General features: G+C 32.3%; 1 protein-coding gene and 1 long non-coding RNA gene across 3 annotated transcripts in view; both read left to right on the top strand.

The window, feature by feature from the left end:
• LOC140443569 (uncharacterized) overlaps positions 1-20,434 on the top strand; it is a 365,838-nt gene that overhangs the window by 2,807 nt on the left and 342,597 nt on the right. The gene's annotated exons all lie outside the window — the stretch shown is intronic.
• Positions 110-20,434, top strand: part of LOC140443564 (uncharacterized) — a 42,062-nt gene continuing 21,737 nt past the window's right edge. The window contains exons 1-5 of one of the 2 annotated variants that reach the window (XM_072534894.1): positions 110-263; positions 315-514; positions 4,779-4,859; positions 16,089-16,247; positions 19,117-19,299. In XM_072534894.1, the coding sequence (XP_072390995.1) occupies positions 239-263; positions 315-514; positions 4,779-4,859; positions 16,089-16,247; positions 19,117-19,299 (648 nt within the window). In that variant the 5' untranslated portion in view covers positions 110-238. Of the gene's footprint in view, positions 264-314; positions 515-4,778; positions 4,860-16,088; positions 16,248-19,116; positions 19,300-20,434 lie in introns of those variants that run through there. The other variant, XM_072534895.1, reaches the window with a different exon arrangement.

Below are 20,434 nucleotides of genomic sequence, written 5' to 3'. Positions count from 1 at the left end.
TTTTTAGAACTATATACAAAAACTTCGTTACCAGTTAAAGTCGCAAGTCCATCAAAAAGAAGAGAAGTATGACATGTCACATGAAAATCAAAGTGAATTGACGTTATTTGTTATGACATTTGGTCAATACATTTGATTTCTGTATTATAAATCATACTAATTTGTAAAAATGTTGTAAATTCAGACAAAACGTTCTTCATAACCGTGATGATCACTTTTATCAACCTTCAAAAGCAACATGAACCGACATAAGAGTTGTAAAGGTGAATAATAGAATTATCAGTATGTAGGTAATGTAAATATTGACATTTCAGGTTCTCGTAATAACAACATTGTGGGCCGCGCTCATTCAACTTTAAGCGTTTCTGCGGTAGATTATTATTTAAACTTACCAGTAACTTGTCCTCCTTCTCCTGCTGTTTCTACAGTTACCCTTACTCCAGGACGTATAAGAAATATTGACCAAGACATGGAAAATTTGAGGGCATCAAGACAAGATAATCCATTTATTCAGGTTAGTATAGATAAAGCTGATTATTTCAGGTTAATAAGGAAAATTATTCATTGAAAAACTCGCGATAATGACGATCAAATCAAATATTAAATTATTAAATGAAAAAAAAATTGCCAAAACATTTTTATGCTGGTAACTTGTTAAAAATGTTAAATGTTAAAAAGTATGAAAATTGGTTTAATAAAGTACTACCTAAATTCAGCAAAGACATAAATATATCCGTAAATATTCTACCGTCTTGCTCCACTAGTATTGAGGAACCAAAGGAAGAAACAATAAATAACTGAATTAACTGAAAAATAAAAGAAGGTAACTTACCTATACAAACTAATTCTAAGATTGATCTAGTCTGGTCTAGTATAAAGATGAATAATATTATGAATGCACACAGGCTTGTCAGAAGGAAGGGGTAATTCAGAAAAGGCTTATTGTAACCAGATTGTAGCTTTACAGATACCTACTAACAATTTTGTTGAAAGCAGGCTTCTATTTAAGTTGAATCATGTCAAGAACTTAGATCTATAAACCTTTTAGCTGTTTTGATTCTATGGATTCTACCTTATCTAATGAATATTACCTAGGATAATGTAGAACAGAGATTTATCTCAATATCCAGAAGATTGGATCACGATTTTAAAATCAAAGAAAACTCAAAGTATATAAGGTCCTCTTTAAGGTTTATCTGCCTCATAATTTGCTCTAAAAACTAAACTGGAACAATTTATCTCAGCCGAGATATGAATTCTCTAATATATATCAGTTGAAATTGTAGTGTTTGCCTTCCTAGATATTAACTGAGTCTTTTGATATGATTTCCAATTATGGATTCATAAATACTTAAGTAGTACATAACTACACACTCCTAGTATAATCAGATACCTTTGTACAATACACTTTTGTTAAATTAATAATAGGATGTATATAGTCTTATATCCCCACTCATGTGAAGCCTAGTTGTAGTTTAATTTATGAATGAACTAGCAGAGCTCACAGACATCTTACAGAGGGTATTCAGAAGATAGTTTCATTACCACTAAAAGGTTAGTTGAAAATAAACTCTACTATAAAGTTTGGTGCAGACTTTTGTTTTATATCTGAATCCCTGATATTTTTGAATTTCATCCCGACTTCTGCTTCTATATAAACAACACTGTGAAGTCCGTATCAGATGGTCAAATATTTGATCAAACTAGTTTGAGCAAACTGACATAATGACGTCATAATTATAGTTTGTCCAAATTTTAAAAATCTACCTGTCACACGATCATTCAAATTTGATCAAATTGACGTATGTTAATGAAATTAATAGTCTTTTTTTGCATATTTATTAGTTGCTTGTGCTTTATTTACGATTCAAATTTTTTTATCCACAATAAAAATAAAAAGACTGAAAGGATTTTTTTATAATAATGTGGATGCTCGACATTATATAAACAGCTTCTTTCTCGATATAAATTAATTATGTAGAAACTTATTCCAGTCTCCAAGATATTTTAAAATTTTATTTTTATTTTATAACAAAATAGAAAGACAAATAAACCACAAATTTTATCAACCAAAGAAAAAAAGAAAATGAATTTCATCACGTTATGTCTAACTGCTGATTTTCATTTGTCTTAAATATTTTTTGACCAATCAAAATTAAAGTTTGATCAAACTGACCTTGACTTGATCAAATATTTGACCGTCTGACACAGCCTTGAGACTATGCTAACAATTTCAAGTCCATATGTAATAAGTCCTGTATAAAAAAGGTAGGCTAGCAAATAATAATAATATTAATATCAGATCTCATTTTTGTCTGGGAGATCCAGGCAAAAAGATTTCAGATTGTTCTGGCACCAATTGCATCTTTATCCCAGGGGGACTGACAACATTACATACCCTCAGAAGCACACTAACAACTTGTATCATTTTTAAGAAATGAAAATGTTGTTGCTGCTGAGAATTGAATTAGTGTGCTCTGCCTTAGAATGCCAGCATATTAGCCACTGAGCTATAGCCACCACAAGCTAATGAATGAACCTATCCTCCAAGATGTACCCTATTATATCTGGACTAGGAAGGTCAAAACTCAATATCTAGTACCATTGATGATGATAATGGTAGCCCAGTACCTTGTTGCACTAGTATAATAATTTTAAATACCTTGAAAGAATGTGTATTGCTTTAAGTGTGTGGTTGTGAAGATAGGTATATCAACTTTCTATATCAGAGACAGATATTACCATTCACATTATTACTTTCAACAGTGAATTGTTTTTATTTGTTTATATTATTTTGCAATAACATAAATAAGGAATTTTAAGGAATGAACATTATCATTCCTGTTACTACTTTTGATTGTGATTAATAATTGTTTATTGTTATATTATTTGTGTAACTATTGAGTCAGAAGAGGCAAAAGTTGCTACATCTGTTTGAAGAAACTTCTACCCCTACATTGACTGAGGCAGAAGATGATCAAAATCCAATGTGACTCTCTAAAACTACTAGAATAAGACACAGACACTGAAAAGGAAGTTCTTGAAACAACATCAGTGAAATATCTAAATAGCTAGATTCAGACAGGATTCATCGAATACTTCTACAGAAATGACCTTCTTTGCAAAAAATTAAGTATGATATCATAGCCTAACTTGGCTGGAGTACATACTCCAGCCAAGTTGAAGAAAGAAAAAGTTGAAGTTTAAAATCAGACATGTTATATTTTATTTATTACATTGGCATAAAACCAATAATATCATACACATCAGTAGTATGGTAGCCAAAGGTGTAGCAAAAAAGTGCCCTCCTAAAATTAAGCAAGGTGCAAAGACTTGATTGAGAGGTACACCAACAGCAGTTATGGAGATGAGGATCTGTGAGGAAACCTGAGTAATGTAATGGTTAGATCAAGACATAATAACATCATAAGTAGTATCCAGATAAAGGCCTAAAGTACCTTTCCAGTTGTAACAAGAGGGATGGGGCAGAGGAAACACAACCCAGTTAAAACTTAGAAGGGTGGAGGAATTTATACTGGCAGTAGAAATGTAAGCATTTATATTTCACTGAATATATATTTTTATTCGATGTTTATTGTGAAATGAATATCAACAGGGAGCTGTCATAAGCTCTAAGGTAGTATTTAGGAAATGTCAAGAAGAACTCGATGGACTGGCCAAACATAACAGTGACAAGTGTGCAGTATACCCAGTCAAGCACATGTAAAAATGTATATTGGACAGACATGCGCTAATAGGACTGAAGTACTGCAGAAAACAAGCAGGAATCAGCTCAGAATCATAACAGGCTTCCTTACTGGGTATGTGCCAGTCAAGGGGCACTTGAGGTTTGAGGTTTCATGGAGACCTCAGCTGTAGACTGTGTAGTAGAGATTTTGAAATAGTCAACCATATTTAGCATGTCTTGCACCATTTTGGAAACTGCCAAGAGTGCCAAGTAACCCAAGAACATAACCAAGTTGTACCCATCCACTAGGTCTGTACATGATTTCAAAATTCTGGAATAAAATTAACGAATTCATGAATAAATGAAATATTTACAATAAGACAATTGGCTACATTACAACTTGTTTATAACACACAGCTTAAAAAAAGGATACAACAAAAAGAATAAGCAATAGAAAGATCAATATTAGGAATTAAGGTGAAGGACCACATAAACAACATGGTGATAGTTCACTGTTCACAAAAAACAGTGATAAGGGATAGAAAATACAGAAAAAGCAACAAATGCAATATGTGGATTTCTAAGCCATGTAACACGAATTAATTATAACGTATGGGGTAAAAGACTGTTAAAGCGATGGTTAGTGTTACTTCCTTAGCAAAAGGAACATAATTGGATACAACTTGCGCAAAATTGAAGCTCTTGGCTGGGTATGCATATACAAGGCGGCAGTGCACGCCAGTAACAGTACCTACTTGTCCCTACTATTACTAAGTATTTTTTTATGGATTTGCATCAGCTTCGATTAATTATTAGTGAATTACTGTAAATAAAACCAGTATCTTTGCCAGCAGAATAAGTTTTTTATGATCAGCCACTACTGTACAATAATTTTTTTTTTTTAGTAAAATTTATTGGTACTATTTTAATTGTAATAGAAGTAATGATTGAAACGTGCAAAGTGAAATTATGATGGAGAAATTCTGCAAATCAGAGAATACAATTTATTTTATACTAATCTAGACACTAGTAGTCTAAAAATAATTATTATTTTCTGTTTTTTTTTTAAGTAAAGATACTTTTGTTTCAGAAAGTTATTGCTAGCAGGGAGAGTATTATTGACAGTTTGGATACAGAAGAGGAATCAGACCATGCAAATTTAATGGCTAAGGTATAATAATATCTTTACATTGCTTTTTTACACATGCGTTATTCAATTTGTGTGATTTTTTTATTAATAAAACACCCCTTAAGATGTGTCTTTTACACCGCAATCTAATCAGAAAGATTAATGAGCAGTTCTGTTCCGTCCTAAATTAATACTAATAAATGCTTAAAACTATAGTTACATTCAATAATGTTTCTACGGGTTATTTCTTACTTACAGTGATTATTTTCACAAGCACTCATGTACACTAAGCCGAATATACTCTGCTTTTGAACTAATCACGACACTAATTCAAAGGGCTTCACCCTCTTCAGTCTTCTTACTAACTCAGCTACTAATGATAATAATACTTTATTCTGAAAGCATTGTATATTTAAAAGATTGTTCTTGCTGGCACAACCCGAGAGCTGAGCACCATATGACCATACCAGTCTGAGTATTTGTGTATAGATCAAAAGTTTATTATCCATGGAGAGCTTTGAGTTTCTTCCAAGCAACCAGTACAATTTGTCGTATTTTAGTTCAAGTTCATCTGGTTTTTTATTTATATGAACCTTCTAACACAGTCTCGCATCAAGATGTATACCCAGGTACTTCATAGTATCTGCAACAGAGATCTGGGTGTCAGTTATATCAATTGGCACCTATTGCTGATTAGTGAAATTCACATGCACTGATTTGGTCTCATTCAATTTTATCATCCATTTTTTGGTCCAATCATTGATCTTGTTCACTGCCAGAACAGCTTTGTCGTCCGCAAATGCTGTGATTGTTCCATTTTCGAGTTCAGAGATATCGCTAGTGTATAACAAGTGAAGACTGACTGAGCACACTTTCCTGCAGTACTCCCGCCTTGATTTTCTGAAGTGTCTTTCGGTTAGAATTAGTGCTATATTCAATTTATAGATAAGGCTTTCATGCCATACCTTATCGAAGGCTTGGGCCACATCCAGAAGATATCTATCAGGAAGATAGCTGAACAGAATTGTTTTCACTCTAGCGCCTTTTCAATTATGTTAAAACAAACATTATACAGGGTGTTTCAAAAAGGTATGTCATAAATTAAATCACGCATTCCGGGGACAAAAATAAATTGATTGAATCCAACTTATAGTCGCCTCGTATTTCGGTGAGACTGTGTAAAAATATATTTATCTGTAATAAAAGCAGTCAATACAAATTAAAATAAAAGTACTTTACCAGGAGTAGTTATTAACTGCGAAATTATCAATGACTGAGATGTATAATAATACAAAGTTTTAATATTCTATTCGATATTTACATTTAGATGAGCCTGGTAAAATATGTACAGTCGCTGAGATAAAGTTATCATCGATGCATTCTTTGCGTAAGATAACAATATTTGCATGAGCGACCGAAACCATAAAGTAAGTTACCCCAATAAATTTTGTTTCGACCGTCCAGTGGTTTACACTTGGGTAGGTAGTATAATATTTTATATTATTTTAAACTTTATTTTTAAACGAAATATTGTTTATTTGGATGAAACCTGGTATGGTACTCACGATACCGTGAAAAAAAGTTGGACGAATAATAACAATAAGTGTTCTAATTCAGTACCGCCCAATAAAGGACAGAATTATAATTTTATACTGCGGTGTAGAAAATGGATGCATCGACGATTTATTATTAATATCTGCAAAAAAATGACGTGAATCTAGATTATCATGAGGATATGGAGGGTGGAGGGATTTTTTGTGAATCATGGATTGAAAAATCTCTTCTTCCAGAATTATATATATATATATATAAACAACACAATTTATTAGGGTTGCAGTCAGAAAATTGCCCGGGATGTTAATGAAACACTCTTATGACTTTTTGTCTAGCTTTCGGAATGGTTTTATTCCTTTTTCAAGACACTGTAATAAGAAAAAAATGTAAATATTTATAAAATATTACAATTCTTCAGTGCAACTTACTAGTCGTTGAGATTATTTATAAAATAGTCGAGCGTCAATTTTAATGCTTTCAGTTATCAATATGATGGAAATGAAGTATAAAAAAAGTTCAACTCAGGAACCATAGATGTAAACGTTTAATGATTTTTTGAAAAAAAAACAGAAGTTAGTTTTTATAAAACTCACAAAGAACGGAAGTACATAAAAATATGCAAAAGAACAGTAAACTTTATAATTTTACTAAAATACTTTTGAAATGTGGCACCCGTGGTGTGATAATAATTCTGCAGCTGAAGAGCCAGTGGAACCCTGTAATCAATTGGAATATTTTTACAAAGCCGTGTAGTAAAATGTAAGCAACATTTTCAATACCTCTCTGATGATACCATCCAAACATATGCTGAAACATGTTTATGAAGGATTGTGTTCTAAATTGTCTAAATCAGAAGCAATTGTAGAAACGTATTTATCAGAGTGTCCAAAGGAATCTGCTACAAGACTATAGGAGAAACATCTTCTAGACAGAGGAGAAAGGATTGTGCAAATTCACACAAATAAAGCCGCACCTAAAGGAACCTATAATCAGAACAATATACAAAATGGATGCGGCTAATATTTTTTCAACTATTGAAAGCCTTCGAAGTGAACTGGTTCGAAAGGATATTCTCTTATCTTCAGCAACAACACTTCGATTATTTCATAAAGCCAATAATTTTAAGTACAAAACTTTAGACAAGCGCCATAATGGAAAGTACTAGAATAATTATTTCTTTAAGAAACATTTCTATCAGATAGATAACTTAGTATCAAAAAATGAAACGAAACGTTGTTTATTTAGATGAGACCTAGTGTGATACTCATGAGAGGACAGAGAATTATAATTTTACACTGCGGTTGAGAAAATATATGGATCGATGATGTATTATTAATATCTGCAAAACAATATTACAAGGCGTCTCTAGGTTATCATGAGGATATAGAAAGTTAATTTTTGAATCATGGTTTGAAGAACCTTTTCTTCCGAGATTACCTAAATATAGTGTGATTATCATGGACAATGTATCATATTATTCAAGATTAATGAGAAAATTTCAAATATTACCTGAAACAAATTACAAATTCAAGAATTTTTTTTTGAGAAAGATTTGTACTTTGAGGCATCATATAGTAAAAAGCAATTGTTGGAGGTTGTTTACAGTAGACAGTACCAGAAGGAATATGTTGTTGATAACTATACTCGCAGTAATGGGCATACCGTGCTTGGTATGCCCAGTATTACAATTTACAATCGTACTTCCTCCTTACTATTGTAAATTGAACCCAATAGAGTTAATATGGACACAACTTAAAGGAAATAGAAGAAGAAGAAACGTGGCTCCTAAATTTTTGTCTACTGCTCTCCAGTTAATTAGAAGAGAAGTCACAAAGATCACAGCAACCAACTGGACAAGTGTAATCAAACATGTAATCGCAGTGGAAAATGACTATGTTAAATATTTACTAGCATTAACCAAATTAACTATAAATATAGAAGATACAACTGATACTAGTGATAACAGTGATTCTGAGTAGATTAGTAAGTTCTTCTTCTAAATCAAAGTACAGGTTAGGTTATTAGAAAATACCTGCTAGATATATAAAAAAAAGATGTTCATACAAGTTTTAGACTTCTTACCCATTTTTAAATTATTGAGGTACTAAGTCTTCTCTCACACGGTGTCAAACCAAAGTTGTTAATAGAATACCCTGTATATAATTTAAAAAATGAATTCTCTATATTTTTTATTACAATAACTAAGTTATCAGGGATAAAATGTGATCATAAGTTTTAAAACTTATGAGCAGTTGTGTTATTAAAACGTTTGTATACTTAAATACTTGTACATAAAACATTTGTTTAATTGTATGTGATAATTACTTTTATTAACAATTTTTTATAGGTATTGTTATTTTACAATAAGTTCTATTTAGCCGAGTCGATTAGTGTTATCTCTTTCTAGATATATCACAGAAGTTAACAACACCAATATTTTTTATTTAAACTTTATAGAAAATGAAACTTTTTCTTAAATAAAATTAAATAAAAATAAAAACTTTTATTTAATTAAAAATTAGATATCTACGCTACTGTTCAATAAAGTAGTGACCACTCTGACATTGTTGCCATTTTCTAGTATTTTACCCGTTCTGGTTCCTATAAATTTTCTCACGAAATTACGTGTCGACTATACCTTAGTACAAAAGTGTACATAAAAAAAGTTACAGCCCTTTGAAGTTACAAAATAAAAATTGTTTTTTTGCATAATTTCACTAAACTACTTGACATTTTGTAATAAAAATGGACACGTTACTTTCTTGTTTTAAAAGCATTTTTCATAAAAAAAAACAATAAAATCTAAGCGCACAGAAAAATTTTAAGGGGGGTGTGCAGCCCTAAATCCCCCTAAACTTTTGAGTACTTTCAAATCAAAGGAATTTTGTGGCATCATTTTATTAGAAATATTTTGTTTAAAATTTTTAAAATTTTTTTGCCTCATCACTTTTTTTAAAAAACAGTTTTTATTGAGTTACAGCCCTTTTCATTAACCTTTAAAAAATTACGTGCAACTAAATAAATGGCTTAAATGAATTAACAAGTACAAAAAATGTCTATAACCTCTATAAATATGATATTACAATAAATGTTCAAAATGACTCCCATTTTCTTCAATACAAATTCGGTATCGTTTTATTAAGGAAACCCGAATGGGCTGAAAAATCATATTTTTCTGACGAAATTGATTTGTAGCTTCAATTATTCTAACCCTCAATTGTTTTTCGTCCTCTATTATTACAGAATACACTTTCTCTTTCATAAACCTCAAAAGAAAGTCTGCAAGTCCATGGGGTTAAGACCTGGACTTCTGGGTGGCCAAGAAATAGGTCGTCACGACCCCTTCCAATCCACCGACCAGGATACTGCCTGCAAAGGTATTCCCGGACTTCATTACTGTAATGCGGTGGAGCGCCATCTTGTAGAAACCACATATTTTGCCTTATTGCAATATTCACTTCTTCCAAATACTCTTGTAAATCGTTTGCCAAGAACTGCAAAGAATTATCACCATTTAAATTGTTGGGAAGAAATACTGGGCCTATTAGATTGTTATCCACAAATCCTACCCAAACATTAACTTTGAAAGTCGTTTGGTGATGAGTCGTTTATTTAGCGTGAGGATTTTCGTCGGCCCAAATGTGCTCGTTATGATGGTTTGTTATTCCATTTCTACTGAAAGTAGCCTCGTCGCTAAACAAAATATTTCTAATAAAATTAACATTTCGAGTGTTTTCTATTAACAACCAATCGCAAAATCCAATCCTTTTAGGATAATCTTCAACCAATAACTCTTGAACCGTTGTTAAGTGATAGGGTTTAAACAGCTGATCCTTCAAACGCATCCAAACCCTTAAGTGAGGAACATTTAGTTGAGCAGCTGTTACCCTTGTACTTGTTCCAGAGACTTCTTCAATGATTTCTAAAATGTCTTCATCAGTTGCATCCATTATTGGACGACCACTATTGCCAGCAACTTGCGGTTGGAATGTACCCGTTTCCCGCAAACGACGATCAATGGTGAGAAATGATCGTCTATCGATTGTATTTTGATTGGGGTATTTTACTGCATAACGCTTTGCGGCTGCTGCACTATTTCCTTGACATTCACCTACGATATTCCCGATAGTTTATTGAAATCATAATTTAATCTGATCCAACTTACCCAAAGTTAAATGCATATCTGCCATTTCCTGAAATGTGTAGGCCATTGTAATATCAAAAGTTTTAATATTAATCTTATTCACACAATAAATGATAGCTTCAAATTATTGACTATTATTGATGGAACTGTTTGTAATTATTGTATCCGTAGAAATTAATTGTAATTTTATGGCCAACTAGGAAAAAACTAGTTTTTCGAAAAAGTGATAGGAGGCAAAACAGTTTTCAAAATAATGTGTTAAACTAATGATGCCAAAAAATTCATTTGATTTGAACGTACTCAAAAGTTTGGGGGGATTTAGGGCTGCACATCCCCCTTAAAATTTTTCAGAACAAGAAAGTAACGTGTCCTTTTTTATTACAAAATGTCAAGCAGTTTAGGAGATAATGCAAAAAAACAATTTTTATTTTGTAACTTCAAAGGGCTGTAACTTTTTTTGTGTACATTTTTGTACTAAGGTAAGTTGGATTCAATCAATTTATTTTTGTCCCCGGAAAGCGTGATTTAATTTATGACATACCTTTTTAAAACACCCTGTGTTTCTCAATGTGACTATGTATCATTTTATTGGTAAAAACTATGAAATGATTAAAATTGAAAACAAACAAGTAACTTGATTTAACACCAGTTGATGTATGCATCAAAAATTTAGTTAAATAACTTCTTTTTTCACAACATACTTCTTCTTGTGGTGCCGTCTTTTAAAGAATGTTATATTTTTCAACTACTTACTTACTTAATCAGTAGACCCATTTGTAACTTTCGGTGTTGGGCCTAAAACACTATTTTAATTAAAACAAAAATAATCGGCGGCTAATAAGCCTCTTATCGCATCTGTAACTCTTTGGCTTACGGTAGCGATATTCCCAATAAAAAAAAAACAACCTCTGTCTGTCCTATTTGAAAGTATCCAATTTAGAGCCTGTTACTTCAATATAAAATATTTAATATGTAATTTCTTTTCAAAAATTCTATTTGCGATTTTCAAAAACAAAAATCGTCGCACATTGTTTACTGCTATCCTATATGATATATCGCACTTTGATTTAAATTATTTTTTTCTATATACTATATTATCTTGTTAAAAACTATATTAAATAAGATATGGTTGAATGCTTGAATATGTGAGTTACAAATAAAAGGCAGATATCGAGCACAGTTCTTTATTAAATCTTGCCCAAGTACTTTCAGTCTTATAGCATCTTCAAGGCATTTCGTCAAAAAACTAGGCTATACAGCACATCCAATATCATAAACATTCACATACAGTTACAAATAACAGACACCGGACAAAAGGACAAACATTTTAAAATCATTATTCTGATGGTTACATTGTGGACAATGGCAGAAGACAGAGTAGGAGTAATTTGAAATTCGAAATGTAGGAGAGCTAATTATTTAATTAAGACGCTGAAGAGAGAAAAATTTATTTATAAGGAATGATTTAAATGCCAGTAAACTTTCTTATCACACATATGAAAATAAACAAGGAATACCAATTAGAGTAGTGGTTAAAAAAAGCTATTCCAGCTAAATCCGCTAATTTATTTCGAGTTGACCTAAATATAGTTATTATTACCAATATGATCGCCAACGTTCGATAATCGGACAGGGTACTAAAAGAAGAAGAAGGCGTTCAGACAAGATGAAGATATTAGCAAAATATTTCCAAAAATGGAATAACTATGGCTTAATCTGCAAACAAGCTAACTCCACTTTTTTTGTAATATCGTTTTTTATTTGTGTATTGCTTTCTTTACCCAGCTATATATCAGTTCACAAACAGCTAACTCCTATTTTTTATCGTAAGCCTTTCAAATAGCCTGCCCAAAAACAAGCTACCTTCATGCATAATACCCCGACTACGGTAAAAGCGCCAACTCCGTGTTGCGCCAACCGTTAGAAAGTAGTTCAAACGTGGAATCGTGCCCATACGGTTGTTATCAAAACAGTCGCTTGATGATTATTATGTTTCGGACTGGTGTTCTAAAACAACGTATTGCCTGTATCGGTGGCAAAATTTAATAACACTTTAGATACGGAAAACATATCATTATTTCATCCTTATAAAGACGCCTGCTAAAAATGCATGCCATATAAATTGGGTTTTGTATCTGAAGATGTATAGAAAAACACAACAAGAAAAGAGCAGGCTCGTGCTGAAAAAGAAAAGCATAAAAACTGAGAAGGTTTACTTATCATCACTGTATTACAAATCTAAACTTAATGTGCATAATTTTTGTGCATTGGATTTAAAAACTAAGGAAACATACTGCTTTTTATGGAATGAGACAGAAGGTGGAGTTTCCGCTGAAGAATTTGCTTCTGTCATTTCATACTTTCTTATAGATAAAGTTATACCACAAATCTTGGACCCCACAGACAAAAAAGTAGTAATTTACAGCGACGGACGCGCAGCTTAAAATCGAAACGTTACAGCCTCAAATGCTTTGATAAATGTGGCGATGACCAGAAACGTCGTTATTGAACAGAAGTATCTTGAAGTAGGTCAGACACAAATGGAGGTAGATTATATGCATGTCTCCATCGAAAAAAAACCTTCGGAATAAAATTATTAATGTATCTGCTGAATACATTGGTATTTGCCGAAGTGCTCGCAGAAATCCAAAACCATACTACGTTGAATATTTAGCACATTCATTCTTTAAGTTGTTTAATGTTGTCAAATTTCTTAAATCCATTCGACCTGGAAAAATGAAAGAGAACCTCGAGGTAAATTTTTTTTCTTCACCTTTGACAGGTAAGGTAGTAAACAGTACTATTTTTTCTTGAAATCAGAGCCCTGAAATATACGTATTTTATAAAGTAAATTTTAAAGAAGAATGGAAGCTACTTCCCCATCGGCGTGAAAAAATGACTAATCCAAAGGAGTTTGCTCAGCTGCCGAACTTCCATTCTGATAGATTGCCATTAACCATCAGAAAGTTCCAGGATCTTCAAGATCTAAAAACCTCCATCCCAACTGATTATCATTCCTACTACAATAATCTAACTCATAAATAAACATTTTTTTAAACAATCTAAGTTTTTTATACTGTAATATTTTATTTTTTCTTGATACTTTTGAATTTTAGTTCTTTATATTAATTTGTTTAAAAAGATGTTCAAAAAAAAAACAAGCTAACTCCTTTTTTCTATTTCTTACTGAATATTAAAAAAGCTAACTCCTTTTATGGCGCAAAAAACAAGTTTTAGGTCAAACAAAGTTATTTTTGATTAATTATTATTAACACCAAGCATTAAAAGAAAGAATTGAGATTTAATAATTAACCGTAAGTATAATTATTCATGAACTGAACGGTTTTATGTTCATACTGAAAAATTTGCCTAAATGGAGTTGGCTTTTTTGCAGATTAAGCCATCGATAACTGACATATTGAGCAAGAGAGTTGAAATCCAACCACTAAGGAGTTTAAAACTGGTACCACAGTGCAAAAGTTGTCAGGCCTATGGCCATACCTAGAGATATTGTAATAAGGAACCAAGATGTGTTAGATGAATCGATAAGCACCTTATAAAAGATTGTGAGAAACCCCTAAAAGAGAAACCAAAATGCACCCTTTGTGGTGAAAAGAACAGTATGCATTCCATTAAAAAAGATCAGTATATCGAATATATGAAAAATTTGGAAAAATATATATCATTGGAGGTGACTTTAATGTAAAGCACACCCAATGGGGATCAAAATTGACAACTAAAGGAAAAGAGTTCCTGGCAGCCATAAAAGAATAGATATGTGAAGCAATATCAGCAGGTTGGCCGACTTATTGGCGAAGAGATAGAAACAAAATACCGGACTTAATTGATATTTCTTCGTTATTCAGAATATTTCATCCAATTATATAGACATTAATGATGGTTGAGATATGAATTCATATTATTCACCCATAATACTCACTGTGAGTGAAGTGATCATTAGAAAGGAGTGTAACCCAATACTAACAAATAAACTAACAGACCGGGAAAGCTTTAGATCAATACTTGAAGATAGAATTGAATTAGAAGTACCATTAAAAAAACCTGAACAATTAGATGATGAATTACAGTTGTTTGTTCAAAATATAAAATCAGCATGGGGACTTACTCCTTCTCTAAGATCCAATGTAAAAGGAAACTACTATCCGAAAGAAATTAAAATGTTAATTAAAGAGAAAAAACTAAGAAGGAAGTGAGTGGCAACAAAACACAGCTCCTTAGGGAGCTGTGTTAAGATAAAACGAATAAAAAAAATTGTTTTATCTTGAGGAGGAATCTATTTTAGATTCAAAACATAAAAAGGAAGTCAATCAACTCTTACCTGAGTAGCACTTGAGCAGCACTGAGTACTCTCTATGGAAAGCAACAAAAAGGCTAATTACTTTACAGTAGTATTAAATCGGAATACAGTAGCTGGGCAAAAAGCAATAAGCAAAATGCAGATATATTTACCACATATTTGGAAAGTACGTTGAAACAGCATCAGACTGACGTTGAGCCTAATCACACAGAAGAGAGAATCAGACCAACATCCCCGAAGGAAGTTGCTGATGAAATTAAAGAAAAAATAAATCCGAAGAAAGCACCAGGATAATATGATCTAATTACTGGAGAATTACTAAAAAAACTGCCTCGCAAAGCCATAACAAAATTGACCAACATAATCAATGCTGCATTTAGATTGAGTTCTGAGGTTATAATGATACCAAACCCAAGTTAATTACCTAATGAAGTCTCTTCGTGTAGACTTTGATGTCAAAGCTTTTAAGCAAGTCCTGCGAAAAAGAATGAAACTACTAATTGCAGAGAAAAAAGTGATTCCAAACCAACAATTTGGCTTTAGAAATAAACATTCTACGATTGATCAGGTACACAAAATTGAAAAACCATTAGAAGAAAAAGTCTGTTCTACAATCTTTTTAGACGTAGCTAAGGCCTTCTTCCAAGTATAGCATGAAGGTTTAAACTAAAAATTCTTATGAAACAATATTCAGAAATTTTGCAGTCATACATATCTGACAGATATTTCGGAATTAAGCAAGAAGACGTAAAATTAGAGCATAATGCTGTTTTGTATGTTAGCTATAGTGCTAGTTCATAGTTGTTAGATAGAATCATAGGACACCATACGGTTAAGCTCTTATAAGTATCCTTTAATAATTTAAGTCAAAGAAGAATTGATAATGTGTCAACTGTGACCAGATTTCAGTGGTATAAACACAGCTTAGGTGTTAAATAAAAAAAAGAATGATGTGTAATTGATTAATGAATTGATCAATGAACAAAAGAATCTCTAAGGTAATGTTAGTTGGTGACTAGTTTTGGAGAAGTAAGATTGTTAGCTAATGGTTACTTAGAGTGACGCAGAATCAAATATAGGAATAAGATATGCATAAGAGTTTTAGATAATATTGAAGGGATTTCAGACGGAAAAACGTTCTGATGAAATTGTAATCCGTTTGGAAAATTTCATTTTTTATTTAATTTTTAATATATACCATTTTATACTAGAAGTTTATATAACTAAATTAATTTGATATCTCCAATATTTTTAGGAACTATCTCTGGATTTAGATGTGGACCCAATGTCTCTTCCAGAAATGCACGAGCATATGATCAGAAGTCCTCCGCCAACAAATTGGCCGAAATCTCCAAATTTCAGAGTGTTCCATTTTCCTCATAATGACGATGAGACTATTTCAGTTGAAGTTAATGTAAGTAAATAGATTTTACTCTGGTGAGCAATACAATTAAAAACTAGTTAGGTAGGTACGTATTTTTAATTCAACTAATTCGTCTAATCAATATTCTTTTGAAAATTTTTATTAACACATCGTGATATTTACACAGATATGTGTACTGTTTTATAATTTTTCAAATATTCCAAATGCACTATTCTTCTTTCTCGAACCACCTTACTCCTTTCAGAAGTCGGGTGTCGAATGTCCCTTGATAATTATTTTATCTCTTAATGTGTTTTCCTTTATCTCTCAATATGTTTATAATATATATGTATATGTATATAATATATATGTATATGTATGTATCTTTTCTTCAGTCTTACCTTATAACATAGTAACCCTCTTTGTATATTATCGGTTGTCTGTGCGTCCTCTATTATTTTTAGCAGCTAGCTTTTACCTACTTTTTCTAACCACTTAATCCATCTCCAGATCTATATCATTTGTAGCCTTGCTCTTCCTATACTTATTCTCGTTGTACCTTCTACGATATTTTTGATATCGATTTTTTGTATTTCATGGTCATCCTTCTATACCATTCTTGTTGCATAATATTCTCTTCTTGGTTTTCATTCTTATCTTAAAATTTTTCCTTATAGTGTTTATGTTATTAGTTAAGTATATCTTGTATATTTATTTTCAATTGGTTTCTTTTATTTCTAATTTCTTCTATTTTTTACCATCATCAAACTCCATGTTTTGTTCCAAAATGGTTCCAAAACTGTAATTCAATTCAGTTCTTCTTTAAATTTTTTTTTATATTCTTTTGTCTTCTGTATTAATTTGCCTCGTTTATTTTTTACTTGTATTTATGTACTTTTCATAATTCTTTCAATATTGTTCTTCATCTTCTTTTCAGTTTAAATACGTTTATTTTGACGTTTCCATTTCCCAATCGTTCTCATAATTTCCGAAGTGAAAATCGAAACGTGAAAATAAACTTATTTTAAACTGAAATTGTAGTCAACTCCCAATAAAAATATTAAATATTGCCCTTGTCAGGGGGTGGTGACAATCTAAATATTGCCAGATGGATGGCCTCATGTAGGGATTTTCCTACCTACCCATCGTATTGGAGATCTCCCTCTCGGTCTTCTGCCTACTACCTTTCTTTCTACTACCAATAGTTCATTGGTCCTCGTACTTCTAGCTATGTGGCCGAAGTAAATTAGGTAAGTTCGGTTAACTTTTTTTAGTAGCCTGTCTTTTATATGAAGCTCTTCCAGAATTGACAGGTTGGTTCTGTGTTCTGTCCAGGACACGCGAAGAATGCTTCTGTAGACCCACATTTCGAAATCTTCGATCTTACTTCTATCGATTTTTTTGAGGGTCCATGTTTCAGTTGCGTATGTACTAATGGGAAAAATAAGGGCATTGACCGACCTGAGCTTCGCATTCCTTGTTCGGTCTTTTCATATTTTAATTAATTTAGCTGTTGCGGTTCGAGCTATTGCTAGTCTACGCCTGATTTTTGAGGAGCTATCGCAATTGTTGGTTATCAATAAGCTCAAGTATACAAATCTGTCTACTACTTCGCCATCTGGTGTATGTCCGGTAGATTGTTATTTGCCTTGACTACTATTAATATTTTTGTTTTTCCGCTTTTTGTGTTTCCGACTTCATTCGCTTCGAGTATTAGTGTTCCATCTGCGTATTACAGGTTACTGATTTTTCTGCCACATAAAGTGATTCCTCCATTTCTGTTGAAGATATTCTGTAATATTCTCAACATCTGGGATAAAATAGGTTGTTGGTTATCTGCGGTAATGACTTCTTTATTTTCTCGAAATCATATTTTTTTTAATTTTGAGCGAGATCTGGAAATACCTGTCGCCTCTTCATACACTTTAGCTAAGATTAGTGCCTCATTTAGCATTTGATGATGCTGTAATCGAAGTGCTGGTTGCATTTCAACATCCTGTAGTCTATCTGTGAGTGCCTGTATGCCAATTTGTTCCAGAAAATCTTTAGGTGCCTGAGAGTAGGCCAAATGCAACAATCTTTTATTTTCGGGTTCAAATTTCTTGCAGGCTTTCGTGATGCTTTTGATATCAAACTTTCAGCTGGCGTTGGAAAACCTGCGTTAGATGCTGCTAGCCATATCTTGTCTGTATAGCTTAGAGAAGCGAGGTATAACTGGGTGCGTCCTGTGGAAGAAATTGCAAGACGGTAGCTGCCTGTCCTCGAAGCGACACTACCAAGGACAGCGACACTACCATTTGTTTGTCAGTCCAGCCATTTGCTCTAACTGCAGCTTCGAATTAAGTTTTCCATGCTGTTTGGCTATCGGATGTGGGTGGTTTTAAAATTTTGCTAGTTCTAATTGTACCTGGTTCAACTATGGAAGCTGATGAAGCTGTTTGTTTAGATTCGACATTAGTTACTGAAACAATACTATTAGATAAAGAAGCTTGGGTATTCATTTTTCTTTCTAACTCAAATTAGAACAACAAGTTTTTAAATCATTTTGTTGCTGTTTGAAATCGTTTGATGTATTAATTTATTTTCTAAATCGGTTTTTTTTAACACTTCTAAAACACTTTATGATTTCTACCTTTATTTTTCTAGACCTCCTTTTGTATTTTTCCTCTTTCTCTTCTTGCTTGCGTTTCCCTTCCTCTGGTTTCATTTTTAAAACCATGCGGGTAGTCCGGACATATCCATTTCTTTATTAAATTCAGTAGATCTTGTATTTACCATTAATATATATATATATATATATATATATATATATATATACTTCGACGCACTGTAGCCGTGCCCTGTCTGTAATCCCGCTTTCGTTATTTTTATGTTGTAATATACTGTATAACTATAATATAAATATCACATTTTTAACTAGGCCAAAGAATCAAAGTCTGCAGAATTAAAACCAAAACATTCGAGCTGGGATGGAAACGACACATCTCCTTTGAAATCTTATTCCTCAAAATCTCATCATTACCAGGATCGGTTTTCTTTATTAACACCAAATACCCTTCGAACGACTGCTGAAGACAGTATTCATTTAATGGCTGAGGACTAATTTTTTCCCTTAACATAATAATTACTACTTTAATCTGTTTCTAGACAAAAAGTGGGATTTATGAAATAAGACAAAACAAATTTTTACCTTTAATTCATTGTTAACTAAAAACTTTGGCTTTCATTATTAATGCTAGAATAAGTAAGTTTTTTTCAAGGTTTAGACCATATTAACTGTAAATAAACTATGTACAATTGACATTGTACAAATCTGACACTAATACATTTTATGACGAAACATGAAAAGTCCTTATAATTGAGATAATTAATTTAATATACTATTTACTGTTCTCTTACATGCTGTTTATTAGTTCGTTTATTGAATTCTCGAAGTACTGATTAAACCTCTATACATATAATTTATTTTAAAAATCTACAAATCTACTGTTCATGATAAGCAAAAGGATTATGTTGTAAATTAGTTCTTGGAATTTAAGATGATTTTATCGTCTTTTTTATTGGGTGTTTGGAATATAGATGTTAAGAGAGCATTGTCTCTAAGAGAGCAAAAATCTCTATTGAGCAAGTAATACAGCATGTGATTCCGTTTATTAATACCATACATCCATCATACCCAATCACCTCATCAAAACTTTCTTATTAGTAAAACGAGGAAAATTTTCTTGATCATTCTACATAGTAAATACGGCTACATCAATTATGAAGAGTTTGAGCGGGTTGCACGAATAAGGTATTTCACCAGTGAGAGGACTGCTTCCACCGGCGTAACGACCGGAAGCTCGGAATTCACTTGACGGCGTGTCTGTGAAGTATTCAATAAGATCTTACTGCGAAAAAAATCACAGATGCTATGAAATCTTACCCCAATATAACCTTAGAGGTAATGCTAGATCTACCTCTTCTAGGGATTAACATGGGTTTAGTATCTAAAATCCGGAAACCTGACTGTACATCTGGAAACTTTAAGAATTTGAACAAAGCAATACATTAGGATATTCACAGACATTATGCCTGCAAACAATATTTCGAAGCCGAAACTAAATATCATCATAAGCGCATGTGAGTTAACACAAAACGAAATCCTCAAATCACAAGAGGGTCCTTCATATATTATATTGATGGGTCAAAAATACGGAAGGGGTAGAAATAGGGGGGTTACTAATTCTAACAGCAAA

The sequence above is a fragment of the Diabrotica undecimpunctata genome, chromosome 6, assembly GCF_040954645.1.
Source record: "Diabrotica undecimpunctata isolate CICGRU chromosome 6, icDiaUnde3, whole genome shotgun sequence".
In the NCBI taxonomy this organism is placed as follows: Eukaryota; Metazoa; Arthropoda; class Insecta; order Coleoptera; family Chrysomelidae; genus Diabrotica; species Diabrotica undecimpunctata.
The sequence above is the reverse complement of the archived record's forward strand: the minus strand, read 5'-3'. Positions and strand labels throughout refer to the sequence as shown.